This window comes from Hirundo rustica, chromosome 1 (genome assembly GCF_015227805.2).
Source record: "Hirundo rustica isolate bHirRus1 chromosome 1, bHirRus1.pri.v3, whole genome shotgun sequence".
Taxonomy (NCBI): domain Eukaryota; kingdom Metazoa; phylum Chordata; class Aves; order Passeriformes; family Hirundinidae; genus Hirundo; species Hirundo rustica.
Window position 1 is genome coordinate 54,104,763 of NC_053450.1, and position 15,730 is coordinate 54,120,492.

At 38.7% G+C, this 15,730-nt stretch overlaps 1 protein-coding gene across 2 annotated transcripts in view; it reads left to right on the top strand.

Moving 5' to 3' along the window:
- Nucleotides 1-15,730, top strand: part of LDLRAD4 (low density lipoprotein receptor class A domain containing 4) — a 241,400-nt gene that overhangs the window by 88,144 nt on the left and 137,526 nt on the right. For both annotated transcript variants that reach the window (XM_040068670.2, XM_040068680.2), the window contains exon 3: nt 4,923-5,063. In XM_040068670.2, coding sequence (XP_039924604.1) covers nt 4,923-5,063 — 141 coding nt within the window. The remainder of the gene's footprint in view (nt 1-4,922; nt 5,064-15,730) is intronic.

The following is a 15,730-nucleotide window of genomic DNA, read 5'->3' on the forward strand; positions in this document are numbered from 1 at the left end:
TATGATTTACTTCCCATTATAAAGCTACAATCTACTATATTAAAAATAATACACAGACAGATGTTTATGAGAGGCTGAACAGGGTTTTATTGTACTGACTCTGGTATTTGTGGTTTATATTTCTTTAATCTCTAGTGAAGTGTGGTTCCTCCCGCTCTCCCCAATTTACTGCTTCTGCCTCTTATTATCCTTATAACAGGTGATGGTGCACTTTAAACACATTTTCTTTCAGGCTCTTACATGCTGCAACGTGAGCTGTGGTATGAAAGAAGTACGATGACGTACTTAAAATGGCATCTTTACTTAAGAAATTAGAAATTAGGCCTTTATTCTGGAGATCTGGGTCCACCGACCCAGAGGCAAAGAGATCATTACCTTCCATTTACACGGCTTCAGTAGGGTATTTGATCACCCTCTGCTGGCTGAGCTGCCGGGGCAGCTGCCAGTCTGCTGGATTTTGGGAGAGAGCCTTTCTGCTCTGGCCATGTCCCAGGCATCACTTAGGATTTCATTTTGTGCTTTTGAACCGCTTTACTACAGTTTAGTCACAACAGTTTGAAATCACTGGCTGCATGTATAGTTTTTTTATTTTTTATTCGAATGGATAGAAGAGAATTCTGCCCCTGGGTCAGATCATCATCTCAGACCCGTTAAATAAGCAGCTGTGACATGCATCATAACAGTGGCCTAAACCACCATATTTTTTCAATATGACACTTTGTTGCTTTTTTTCCTTGGCCTGTGGTTTGGCTTACATTAGAAAAACAAACAGCACTTAGCTATAATTAAAAATGCCCTATGGTAAGTGGGATGACAAAACAATGGGAATGCTGTTCATATGGGTGAAGTCAAGTGTAAATGAAGTCTAAAAGCATTAAGTTGGATGCAAGGATAAAATTATCTTGTTGACTAGGCACAGAAAGTATAAAATAAGCCTACCCAATACATGAGATATTGCATTTCACAGTAAAAAATCTGATCAGGGTAGTTTTTTTGTATCATGAGACAAATCCATCTTTTGCTGTAGCAACAGAAACATAACCTTCAATTAACAATTTGAAACTATTTGAAATGTAGTCATATATTAATTGATAATTGTAGAGAGTTTTATGCATACAAGCATCTACCTTGAACATGTGTGCAATATACTTATTTATACTACTTGCATTCAGTTTCTAAAAATAGGAAATGTTCATAATAGTATTCTTAGTATTCCTTTTTTGCCAAGATATTCAAGTTCCACCTGGAAGTATGTTTATTGAAATTTTATGTTGCAGGATCACTGTATCATAAAGATAGGGGGTTTTTAAGGTATGCTCGAGACATAATTGTGAACATGGTAAGACATAAGAAGGGTTGATACTTTTCAGCTCCCAGTAATTGTCATCTTGCTTCAGGTTTAGCTCTATCTAGTCAGAGCCTTGCTGACCAACCGCCTGATGTTTCACTAATTGCCTCTAGAAAATGAAAAGGGAAACTGTCTAGCTTTGAAACATTATTCATGAAAGAAGGATCATGCTGGCTTGTTTTCAGAACAGGATCTTTCCCCCCTGTCTTGTCTAGACAGGCCAAGTACAAGACTTTGTATTGAAAATGTGTCATTAGGAGCATTGGTTTAGTCTGGACCGGTCTGGATTCCCTGGTCGGAGTGTTTTTGAGGTCACTCCTTGTATTTTGGTACAGACCTCTGCAGGTTTATTTCAGTTTGACAATACTCTAATATTTGCTTCCTACTACCTCCCTCAACCTGACTTAGATCCATCTTGCTTTACAAGGAAGGGCTCTTCTCTGGTTTTAGTAAAAGCACACACTGTTTAAATGCATTCATTAAGCAAACTAATTTAAGGTACTAAATTTTTGTTCACAAGTTGCAAATACCAGATCCTAAGTATATTCTGTGATCAGAACTATCTGTATTTTCACTGAATAATTTGTTTAATTAATTTATCCTAGTCCTGCAATACATTTCTTTCTTTGAATATTTCTTTCAGACTTCAACAGAATGTGATTATGCGGACTAAGTTTTGCAATTTTGTGTCCTCCATTAGACATTTCATTTTGTTAGATTTAGATGTTACTTTTGCAGATGCGTGAGTGAGAAAAAGAGGAAGCCTCACTGATGTGCAGTCACAAATCAAAACGTTGTGACGTCAAAACTGTCCTACAACACTACAGCACTGTCCAATCCTGACTATTTGGATCACAAACCCAAATAGCCACCATAGACTATTTGTGAAGAAAATTAACTCCATCCCAGCCAGGGTCAGTGGAGGATGACTGCTTCTTTGGCAAATAGATTTGGTGGGAGATCAGAAGGCAACGTGATTTTTGACAACACGCCCCATTTTCAAATCAACACAGAATTCCTGTGGTATTGTGAGCAGTCTTCTAGTCAATGTTGGCACATCAAAAAGGGGTCAAGAGGCCTCATGATTTTTTTTTTTTTTTTTAGTGCACCTTCACAATGGCTATTTTTATATGTGTGCGGGAATGAGGAAGTAGCCTTAATATTTTACAAGAAAAATTGATTGAATCTGCTTTTTTGATTTCAAATTTCAATGTTATCTATGACAAGCCCCCCTGCCCCACCTTAAATCACAAATCCTTTCTTCTGGTTAGTCCTCTTATGATAATGTTAGTTAAACCCCAGAACTTTAAGACTTTAATATAGCTATGAAAAATCTAATGATTCGTCTAGTCTTTTGTGTGAAAAACGTATAATCTGGTGGCAGACAGACACCTTGAGCTCTTAGCTTTAACTGCTTTTGACTTGACATCTTGCTTGAGCATTTTATATCAGCCGTGGGGAAAGCATGGAAAGCATTACATTAGGAGTCAACACAAAGGCACAGGAAAGCAGTAAAAGTTAGCCAAAGTAGCATGCCACATTTTCTAACTGCAATATGGTAGTTGACTCTTTTAGTAGAAGCATTATGTTCTTTACCACTCTAACTTAACCCTGTGTTATAGTCTTCATTTAAGATACCTGCAAAGTTTGAATCCTTTCAAGGCGACTTTCCTAACCTTCCAAGACGGCTTTGTTCAATTTCTTCATGAAACTGCAGAAATGAGTCCTAAAGCATTGTAATTATCAGATTGCTAATATTGAACCTGGTCTTTTAAGTCTCCCTTCAAAAAGTAATTGTTAATGACCTTTTTTGTTCCATGGGTTTCAAAGGCTTACTTCATTTGGTTATGATTTTTTTAATAGTCTATACTCAAAAAGAATCTATGCTGTTCAGTGCCTCTTCAGTTCTTTGTTGTAGCAGAGAAGAACAGAGTAACAAACAGAAGAAAATAATTTATTTGTACAGTATTTTATTCTACAATTTTAATAGGTCAGGGACTGTAGGGATGAACTGAAAAAGCTTAAATCTGAGGACCTCGTTTAGGCAAATACTTATAAGTACACTCTCACCAAGCAAATTAGATCATTTTTTTTCCTGACAGGAGATGCTTGTTTTCCTTGCATTTCATACCTTCTATTTATATTCCTAAGTAACGTTTTATATGTTACACATATTTCCGCATACAAATTTTTATTGCAGCAGGTTCCTGCTCGTACATGCACCAAAATATCATGAATACTCTTAAAAAGCGTTCAGAGTGAAGTCTGCGAATTGCTTTTATCTTTAAAGCAAGTGAAAAATGAAAATGGATTTGCTCCCTTTCTCAATTTCTTTTTCCTCTCCTTTGCTATTACCATGCTTGCATTACACAACAGATGCATGTGCCTGTCACACCTCGTTAACAGATTTAGGGACTTTTTAGAATTGGAGGTCCCATTGTCTCAGTTCAGACTAAGTTAAGATTAAAGCAAAGTCTTTTGCTGATACTGTTCAAGATGAACAAATTCTATCACTTTGCTGGGAAGGACCAGAAATCATCTCTGGAGCAGAATCAGCCAACCCGTACTGCAGTCTTAGGGAAGCCCAGGGTTCAGGGAATGGCACTCCTTTAATAAACTACTTGTGAGAGTTTCTGATTCTGTCTGCTTTGCCTCTGCTTGTGAATGACAACCCCCAGAATCTGTTGACGTACTAGTAGTGTAATCATTAAATTTTAGTTTGTCTAGATATAATGTGTTCTCTGTTCTATACGTGTATTTTACTTTGGAACAAGCCTAGTGAGAAAGCTTTTCATAACTGTGTGCATATTTTTATGAACATTTTCTAATTACATATCCAATACTTGCTATAAAGTATACTTGGTCTCATAGGAATTGTTCTCATGACAGAATCATATTTTGGGAAAACTGTTCTCCTTTTTTTTTTTGGTAAAAACAAAGTATGAAAACTACAGCATGCCTGCATTTAACATTCAGACACCTTATAGGCATTTTAGAAGTTTACTGACTTTTAAAGAACACTAGCATGTGGGATTTCAATGTGCAGACACCAAGTCCTTGATTGTAATTAGGTGGGAGACTGGCAAATTGGCTTTGGGAAGGTAGTTAAGGGATAATTGTCTGTGTCTGGACGGGATTGTTCCTGGTTAAAATCTACTGTTGCCTTACAGCTGATGCAAGATTTTTTTAATGTGGGACAATTATTATTTTTATTAATAGTGCTGTCTTGCCCCAAATATGCAAAGGTACCACATAAGGATATATGAGAACACGGTCTTTGTCCGAAGCGAACTGTAATTAACATGAATTGCAAAAAATACTGCTTATTATTTAAAAAAGGTGAATTTTCCCAAGTGAAGAATCTTGTTTACTAGTGGTTTGATTCTGGTGATCATGAATGTGTCACATATATATGCAATGCTATAAGGAGAAAAGTTTGTTTTGGTGTTGAAATGCCAAAGACCCATCCACCATTATAGCATTTACTTGAAAAATATTGTCATTTTAGCACCGAACAAGGGTAGGCATTGATTTTCTCACAAATTTTTGCTTTGGTTTCTTTTTTGCCTTTCAGAGTGCAAATTCACCTGCGCCAGTGGTAAATGCTTGTATCTTGGCTCACTGATTTGTAACCAACAGAATGACTGTGGGGATAACAGTGATGAAGAGAACTGCCTGCTTGTAACAGAGCATCCACCTCCAGGCATCTTTAGCTGTGAGTATTGGCTCCTTGTGTGCATCCACGTATGTATGCATGTCAAATAAATCTGTTTACCTCAGAAATCAGTCTTTTTGGAAACTTGATCTGCAGTATGATATCAAGGGAGTATGAGACAAAGAAAGTAAATATTATTTTTCTCTGAACTAGCAGGGATTTCTGACACACTTTCCCCAGGATTCTAAACGTGGAAATTTGTAATTATTCCAAGGGAGTTTGTGCTATGGACTTTGCTGTTATAATCATACAGTTCATATGCCCTCTGAGAAAGTGAAATTAAATATTTGTTTTCCAAGATTCTACAAAATATTCTATGCTCTGTCTGTGTAAGAGTCTTTATATGCTATTAAGACTATCAAGAAAATTATAATTTTTCTGTTCATTCCTATTAGCTTTATTGGTGCTGAGATCAGCATCATTTGGTAGGTTGCTGACCTTTGTAGGTATATATTTAAATAGCTTTAGTTGCTATTCTTCACTGCATAAATATTGCACACACAGTGCCAGAGTTTATCACAGGAATTGCTTTCTTAGTGCTCTGCCCTCAGCCATGTACACTGAAATCAAGCTTTGCTTTTGCTTTTGTTTCTTGTGCAATATTTTTTTTTTTTTTTTTTAAACCACAGTTGAGCTTTCTGGACAGGTGATAAATTTTCCAATAATGTTTCTTATACACAGGTACAATAGAAGTGTGTTATGTTGCTTCTGATTTCCATATGGTTTTATTCTGCCCATACTGACATCCCTCAGTATTCTATTTCACTTCTGGTTGTGACTATGTCTTAGGAATATCTGTTTTGTTATATTGTTATTAGTAATAGCAATTATGAGCAGCATGTATCTGTAATTTTTGTATTTAATGAATGGGGCTGTAAACAGGACAGAAGATGAAGTTCAGGTGTTGGATATACAGCTGTCCTCCTGTACCCTCTAACCTCCAAGTGAACATGTTCCTAAATGCTAAATTGTTTAAATCTTGTACTTTGTGTTACTTTAGAGCCTCTGCAGTGATTTCAGTGGCTTTGAAATAATAATGACCTATGCATTCTTTCAGGCTATTTAATTTTATTTTTCTTTTAATTTGTTTGGTTTTGAATGCAACTCTCTCCCAAGTCCCAGGACAAGACACAGGCTTTGGTGATGAGTCCAAATCAAAATGTCACTTTTGCCCATAGCCTTGGCTTTTTATTTGTAAAAAAAGTTACATTTTATTATTTATTCATGCAAAACTTGTAAGCATATCTATAAAGTTCAAATAGAGGAATGTTTTTTGACTGGGATGCTGTACAGCTCTTCTCTTAAACCAAGCTAGCACAGCTGTTTGTCCTCCAGTCAGCCTTCTACAGCTGTGAGGGCTGTTACCACCCATCTGTGGGTGTTAAACCCTCAGCAAAGAAAACAAAACCCCCCAAGTTCATTCATACAAATCATGTTTCCTTAAATCTGTTATAGTTGTTCATTTTCTCTAACTACTTCTAAAATATGATGTCCAGTTGGCCTACTCCTTGAGATCTCCCAAGTGCTGAGGGAAGAAGGGTAATTATATAAACAGTCTTATTAAGACTTTCAAGAACTGTATTTGCTGGTTTTACAACAATATTGGAAATGAGAAGTTTGTAGAGGAAATACTGGATGCATTGCTAGGAGCATTTGGAAATGTTTAACTTTTTGCTCACCTTGGGGCAGATAAAGCAGTTCATTATTTGTTGCATTTGGGGATATTGACAGTGACTGTACTTTTTCATTGCAATAGGGACTGTGTGGCAAGTGCTGTTAAATAAAGGGACTTGGGTGTTAAGTTAAAAAAAAAAAAAAATCTCAGTGAAACAGGATCCTAATAGTGAAGCAAAGAGAAAAAAGATCAAAGCCAGACAGAAAAATAATACAACCATAAACTGTATTTAAATTATATTTACTATGTTCTGGTTATTAGACACTACTATTACGTGGTAGAAATCAGTGCCAATTGGTAATAGGAAACAACATTATTATGGACAAGTCAGTTGTGCTGGCTTATTCCAGCTTTATAAAAATGTTTTTAGAATACTTGCTGAAGTGAGGTCCCCAGGCCTTAGAGGGATGACACATTGAATTAAGAAATGTGTGCATGCTTTTGCTCAATGATTTTAATGGGGATCCCTACCAGAGTACATGAGTGGGTATGCTCTTGAAATGTCCCAGCTGAACAGGCTGCCTTTCAACACAGAAGTACATACATTCATTGCTCTCTAATTAGTAACAAGACAGTAATAGAGCTCAATAAGGAGAAAATTAGTATTAAAAAAAAAAAAAATCACTTGAGGAATATTAAACCAGGTATTTCATTCTGGTTAGTGTTAGATATAAGCTGTGTTGTTGCATCTTCTTGCTTGTGTGCAGTTCTTGAATGGGAAAGAAACTGTTGAAAGGAGCGACTTATTAGTTTCTGCTGGTTAACATCCAAGCAGGGTATCCTGTTTCTCCCTGGGACTGCCCTTGTTTTTACCTACAGCACATTGTCACAACAAGCAGTATGCCTTCCCCTCTGCTGTTTGTTCAAAGAATCCCTTTGTCATGCTGTATTCAAAGCTTCTATCCTCCTGTGACGAAAAAATGTTCATCGCCTTTCAGAGTTAGACTGCCCCTAAATAATATCTAAATACATTTTCATATGAAAGTTTTGCTTTAGTTTATTTAAGCACTGTGTGCCATGTTGGTGGTACCCCATATTTCCCAGCTGCTGAAGCATTTCTCATTTGTGTTCTTGCCAGCAGCCAAATCCAGAATGTCTTGTTGGAGTTTCTTGTTCAGTTTAGTTAAGTTGCATGGGCAGTGGCATAGAAAGATTTTTTTTTTTTGTGGGTGACCTACTCCCTGCATCTCGTGGTTGTAGGAGATACTATCTTACTGTGTTAGAGGTATTCACATCGCCCAGATCTGGTGCTCCTCTCTCCTTGCTATTCTTACATGGCTCCAGTGTGCTACACTGTTAATTCCGTCTTTTAAATGGTTGGAGTTGGAAGGGACCCTAAATATCATCTAGTTCCAAGCCTCCTGCTGTGGGCAGAGACACCTTCTATGGAACAGGTGGCTTTAAAACCCCATCCAACCTGGCCTTGAACACTCCTAAGGATGTGGCACTCGCAATTTCTCTGGACAACCTTTCCCAGTGTCTTACCACTCTCACAGTAAAGGATTTCTTCCCGCTACCTCATCTAAAATCTATGCTCATTCAGGCCATCCCCCTTTGTCCTATCACTACATGCCCTTGTAAAAATGTTGCTACTGAACTCAAGGTCTCACGTGTGCAAAGGAGAACAAAATATGTATCTCTGAAGCCCTTTGGTTGTCCTTATTTTCCTTTGCTGACTTATAGGTAGGGCTGCCTTATGCTGCTGTGTGTGCAATTCACTCTGTATAGCTCAGAGAAACTGGAGGACAGCTGGGAAAATCCAAGGTGTGTTAGAGTTTGATTTCAGATGACACAAGCTGCTGTCCAGCAAGTTGATCAAAATACATGCTTAGGCATTTAAACTGAACACGTTAAGGTAATAGGTTGCTTGGTTTATACAGGTTTGGTGATGCATGTTGAAGCACACCTCCCGCCCTCGCTGAGGACACCCAGTGCTACTGCATCCCTCTCTGCAGGTCGCCTTGTGCATAGCCCAGGTCAGCTTTCAGCAGGGCTACTTGTTTTTGTTTTCATCAGCTGTAAAGACTTATTGATTGGGATAATGGAGATGATTGTTCTTTTAAGACTACTTGGAGGTCAAGGGTATATTTAACAGAACACAGCCATATAGGAAAAATGAGGCAAAGAGCAGGATTTTAAACATTGCAGATTTGGTCTTGGCAGAAGCTTGCTACTCCGTGAGACCTGTAGAATTTGGACTCCAAAGAACTGAAACAATGTGCCTGCCTCTAGAAGGACACAGTCCATTTGCTTGAGCATTTCTCTTTGTTTCACAGCATATGATCACCCTGCCTTGTCCTGCTAAAAGTAAATTAGATTTTGAAATGGGAAGGGTAGTCTATTGTCTGCAGACTGCAGTCCAAGTCATGTCTTATTGAGAAGGGTTGTGGTGGTGGAGATTTTAGGGTTTGTAATTGTTTGGTGGAAAACAGTACAGGTAGTTGTCTTTGCTGTGATCTGTATGTGTTCGTCGGCATATCAAACACAAATATTGACATGCTTGAGAATTTACAGAAGAATAAAATAAGTGAGAACAAATCCTTCTTGTCATGTGCAAATTATGTCTACATCAAATTTCAAGTTGTCAGCATTGATGGAGGTGATGTGTCATGGCTGTTTTGGCATAGAGGAGTTTGCTGTAGGAGTTCATTTTCCTCTGCAAGGTAAAAAAACCCAAACAAATCAAATATATAGCTCTCCCTTTCACCACCCCCACCTACTGCTGTCAGCTCTGAGCTTTGTAGGGATCTGCAGGGGGTTGGAGAATGATTCTGTTTTAAAAACAAAAAGCTCAATCAAAGGAAAATATTTTGTTTAAAGAGACCTTTGGCATCCCCCTCTGACTGTGACACCGAATTTGTGCAGATAAAAACAACCGCTTAGATTTACATTTTGATTGTGCTTCTGCTTTCATGTGTGCCGGGCTGTCCCACTTCAGGTGAAATTTATCCATTTCTTTAAATATTTAGCAGTCTAGCGTTGATGTTAATGAAAGTCTGGCACTGCTATTTTGAGCATTGCAACAATGATAGTAATTTTCAGTGTCAGATTACTGCTTCTCGGAGGAAAAGGGAGATGGGAGGAGGGAAGAGCAGGGGAAAAAAAAAAAAAAAAATTGTTTCGGCTCTAATAGAGTTTGTCATCAGCCTGGCTGTGCCAGACAGATGGATCATGAATACTGTCTAGACGCTCTCTGCCTGAGTGGAGCTGTGGTCTCTAAGGACAAGCAGTGAGACGCCGGCTTAAGTGACTGGGGAAAGTCAGGACGTGCTCCCCTCGCAGCAGATAGCGATCCGGGCTGATCCTGCCCGCCGGTGCTGGGAGCCGCTCAATAGCGAGCTCAGCTGAAACTTGGCTGTTATGGGGCTTTGGGGGGAAAGGAGAGGGATGTTGTTACGACAGTATTGATTTCAGCTGCATCTGTCCAGGGACTGCGGGGTGATTTAGCTGGGAGTATAGAGCCCAGGAGGAGGTGGATTGGGAGAGTCATCATCTGGCCATAAAAGCACATGCTTTAAAAAACTACGCGGTCACCTGTATTTATCAATTGTTTTAGTCACATTATATGCTGGAAAATGCTTACTTACTTGCTTATGTTTTCTTTATTTGGCCGCTTGTTCAGAAGGATTCATCCGTTTCCCTAGCCGGGCTCCCTGCGTCCCCGGCTGTTCAGGTGAGGTTTCATGAGAAGCTGCGGTAGCCAGGTGAGACCCACAGCCTAGGGCAGATCTTGTGCTACTTAGTGATCTCTCGTGCTGTTTCTTGTCCCTTCTCTGTCACCAAGCACAGTTAATGACAAGGAAATTTCTAATGTAGGATGGAGCCATAAATATTTTTTGACCAGCAGAGTTTTAATGAAAAAGTTAATTTCATATATATGCTAACTTATTTAAAGAGCAGGAGGTTCTCTGGTGTTCCGAGTACAGAATAAATCATAGGACTCTGGATTTTAGTTCTGTGTATATGTCACTAAGTACTACTAGATAGATATTTTATTTAGAAAATCCAGTTGGTTTTCAGCCTAAGTGCAGTCTTGTTTCTTGAAGTGCTATAATCAGGTTCTGTGCTTTGTTTCAAAATAATGTCATCCTTGCATATTTTTAAAGCACATTATGGAACATTATGGAACATTAGCAATTAATATGATCTTGAAAATTTGAAAAAGAGCAAAGCATTAAAGTGACTTTAGTATATTCTTTCCTTAAAAATTTGTATGTATTTTAAAACATACTGTGTTTCCTGGCTTTAAATAAATGAAATAGATTCCTGGTCCCATGAATGCTGTAACAAAACTGCAGTGGAATTCAGTAATGCTAGAGTTTACCTCTCTAAGGCCTTACAGTGTGACTTGGACAAGACAGACACACACACACACATGTATGTGGGCAATAACAAACATGGAATGTGCTGGTACAAAATTAGGTATTTGCATCTGCTTATGACCAGGGCTGAACTCAGCTCTTGGTAAGGAAATCGCATTTCACAAGGTTTCCAGCAGAACATTAATCATATATTTATGGTTAATGAGAGAAAGAAAAACTCACAATACTGTGCAGATGAAAATGTGGAAATCTCAGTAGCTCTGAAATGCTTTTTTGTTCATTCTCAAAGTTGTATCACATTTAATCAAGATCTAGAAAAAATGTTCTTTAAGATTGTTTGTGTTTGCTCTTCATACGCATTTCACTCACTCTTCCTTCAACTCCTGTTAACTTTTAAGAAACTTCATCCAATACTAAGTGCTACTGCTCAGTATGATCATGTTGGGTAATCCTTGTGATTTCTCTTGTCCCTTTTTTGGCTACTGATTTCTTACAGATGCAAAAGGGAATTATAAGCTCTCAAAGTGTACTGTGTAATAAAATCTTAATTCAAAGACTGATTTTTATGTATCTTAGAAAGCGATTAAGCTTCAGGTTGGAAATCTCAGAGCAGTACTGCCAGGCACGATGGGACTTCGTATCTTACTGATACACTTGGCTCTTCAAGATGCCAGAGTTCCTCTTGGACCTGTGTGAGGCTAGGAAGTGACCTCCCACACATTCTGAGGGCACCATTTTTACACACTGGTTCTCCACCGGAAGTGCATGGTAGCATAAACATTTCATCAACGTGGGCGTAAAACTCGAGTATGAAAACCACGGTGCAGTCTCCTACCACAGGCAAGATCCTCCCCCTGGAAAGAGAATAAACTGTGAGACAATTATTTTCAGACATTATTTCACATTACACCTAGTAGGTGCTTGAACATGACATCACAAACCATATAGGATGTAACTGAGCAAGTTTTGTTACTTTTATTTTCAGTCCACAGTAGTAAGTATTGTCCATTGCTGCCCTTCCTCGCTACATTTTCATTTGCAGGAGTCACGCTGTACTGTGTACTAGACACAGCGTGGCTAAACCTCTGTAAATTTTATGTGCAGTTCTGAAATTCTGCTGTGTGGATTTTACAGCCACAGCTTTCCCCATCATTCACTCCCTTCATGTCGGTTATTGCTGGTAAATAATCATTAGGAGGAGCACTGCATTTGTATTGTTTGCACTTGGCTACTACATGCCTGAAGGAGTCATTGGGAACTATTTCTTCTGTACAGCATTGGAAGCTGTTCAGGTGCTTAAGCAGTATGAAGATAACTTATATTTTCTTATAGTTTAAAGTGTTTTGTGAAGATTTAATAAAAAATAGTGTTTAAAAAAATCCTCACAAGAAATGAACATGAAGTCAGACTAGATCACCTTCTTCTCTCAGAATGTTGCAGACTGATATTTGATTACTTTTCATCCTGCAGATGTATATCTGACCATTTCTCTCCAGAAACTCTTCATCTCCCTGATGAAATGACCCATCTTAATTTTTCTTAAACAGTCTCATCTTCTGCTGTAAAGTTACAACGGACATCAAGGTGAATGAGGAGTTTGCTTGGAAGTTCTGGTATGAATACATGCACACTGAAATACTTCTGTCTGAAGTTTCTGTGTAAATTAACATACAGTATCCTGCTCATGCTCAAAGAAATCCATGCTTTTCAGTGATCTCTACAGTGCTCTGTATTGTGAGTGAAATTATGTTTTTCCATATCATGCAGTGTTTAACCAAAGCATGTTCCTTTGGTCATTAGTGTGTAACTATTTTTCTCAGACTGGAAAGCCTGAGAAACCCTTATGTTCTCCGCAGTTTTGCAAGTGCTTGAAAGTGGCACAAGCCACTGCTGCCTCTTGTGGTTGCTCCCTCACTTGTTCCCATGCAAGAGTCTGTGCAGGCACACAGGACTTGGGTTGGACACTGGTCTGGTTCTGGTGAACTCTGAGAAATTTCCACTTTGTTTTGGCGGGTGTCGTGTCCTAGATTCTGTTCTCAGATTCAACTGCACAAACTCTTGTGCCTGCACAAAAGCGGAGGGAGGTGCAAGTGCTTTGAGAGCTGTTCAGTGGCTTATCCTTGACTGGTTTAAGGTTTCTGTGCCTTAGTCCCTGCCTCTCTAAAGTGTGTGCTAATAGCCTTTTCCCTGAATACAAAAGAGTTTGGGAATTAAGAACTAACAGTTGCTTTCCCCTTTTCCACAATTCTGAAAATCTCATTATTTGTCACCTTTTGTAATAGAAAAATGAAACAGAGGAGTGAAGCATCAGAATGGGTCTCTCAGGACGATCCATGGGCTTGGGCTCCCAATTTTGGACTGAATCCAGGCTAGTACAATGTAATATACCCTTTTGATAACCAAGTCCAGCTTGGTGTAAATCATGGGACTTTACTGGAAAAATGTTAGCTAGTTAAATTACTACATAGGAGCAGCTCTCCTGGGTCAGATCAAAGGCCTAGCTAGCTCACCATCAAATCAAGCACTACCCAGTTGCAGATGCTAAGTGAAAGAGTAAAAGCAAATTAGATAAACAATTCTGCTTTTCTCAGTAAACCTGATTCCTTGGAGGAATCCTGCACTGCTTTACATGAGGAGCATGGTGTTTATGTCCTCTGGAGAGAATTTAGCATTTAGAAAGGGCAGGAATTGGGGTAAAGAGAAAACACCTCATTTCTGAAGTGTGAGAATAAGCGAAGATCCATCAACCCTTCACTAACCAGTAGCTGTGTGGGCACTGTTGGCTTCTTCTATATGCAGCACATACTTTTCATGTTAAGGCATTCTGAATGTAGGACACGAGCTAGAAGGTGCTGAATTCGTGTCAACTGGAAAGACTATTTGCCTGGGTCTTTTCACTTATTTTGTGAAGAACAGGGACTTTCAACTTCTCAAAGTTTACTGTTTTTTTCTGAGTGATGTTGTGGGTTTTTTTAGTTGGGACTTGTGGACTGTGTGACAGCTTTATATTTAATGGTGAGCCAAGTTCATCTTGCAGGCTTAATTTGCCTTGGCTGTTTAAGAAAACAAATGCACTCACAAAGCCTACTGCACGTAGAAAACACAGTTGTTACCTGTGACTGTGTAGCACACAGGCATCAGATACCGTGGGAGTACGCCTGCATCTTAGAGCAGACTTGTGCTTATTTTTGTTTTATATACATGCATGTTGTATGCAAACCTAAGGAGTGAACACAGACTGGTTAGAGTTAAGAAAAATGCCAGCAACGTATAAATATCTGTACTCAGCTTCTACAAAAACACAAATTGGTATTCCTATCTTTGTTTAAAAACAACTGTTCTTTTAATTACAGGTTAAGTCTTAAAATTAAGACTAAAAAGAGAATTTTGCATTCTGTTTAGACTGTAAATGAGACAGTGGAACCAATTCTTTGTACTGAGCTACTGTTAGGAGCTAACAGAAAACAGATCAGGACAGTGAGCTGTTAAATCAATTGTGTGTTAGATGACTTTTCTAACTTAACAATGCAGTCTTAAGGTGCTAGAGACGTATTGAACTCAGCATTGTCCAACCATACACGATAAGTTCACAGATAAGATACTACACCGATAGTTCCTTCCTTCCTTCTCAGTTTCCTTCTTCTTTCCTTCTGTTCAGTATCACTGTGTGCTGGTTTCATGAATGCAGGACACATGAGGGATCTGGGGGGTAGAGATAATAGTGATGCATTATGTGAATACTGAGTCTGACACCTAGTAGCACCTTGATAGAAATAGAAAGCTGTGATCACAGTATTAAAATATGCTAACAAGCTGAAGGAGCTAATGGGCTTAATTTTTTACAGTGCAGATGTTCATCCAGCACTCATGCTGAATGTAATAACAAATGTGTGGGGGCTGATGGTGATATTATTGTGTTCTTGGCAGCACAGTCCTTCAAAACAATCTTCCTTTCTTTGCTATTTTACTAAGAGTTAGAATGTTCTTTTTTGTGGTCTAAGATAACAAACGTATAAACAGTGGTATGACTAAGGCTGGTTGGGCTAGGGCCATCTTTATTCAGATAAGGGGTTCTGTAAGAATTGGTGTATGCCTGTGTTTGGTGATGGGGATTGGTGTTCCAGTTCACGGACAGTTCATGCTCCACATCTCTTACTAAAATTCAGATAGTTTTATTCTTGTTGGTTTCAAAACCAAGCTCATCTGGCCAGAATAAACTGGCCAGATTTGCTTTGAGAAACTGTAGAGCCATGAATATCATGGTCTGATATAAGGCTCACCTTTTCGCAGAGAAGAGTCAATGGTCTCGTGGAGAACAGTCACAGTGGCCTGTATTCCACTCCAGTGCCTCAGTCTCACCACCCACCTCATGGCATTTCAAATGGTCATGCTCTTCCTTTGTGTTCAGTGCTTTGCAGCTAATGAGAATGATACTGCTATCTTGTGGAACCTTTTAGCTCTTTCAATAGGAAATGATCTTGACTTGCTTCCAGCAGATTCAGATATTTCTGAAGAAATTACCTTTTGTACCAGTCAAATATTTGCTAGATGTTGATGGGAATCATTATGTTGCAAACCCTTTTTTTTTTTTTTTTTTCTTTTTTTTTTCCCCCCATCTCCCTAACAAAGGTACTGGCTTGTTTAATTACCAGCAGGAAAGGCACACGTGG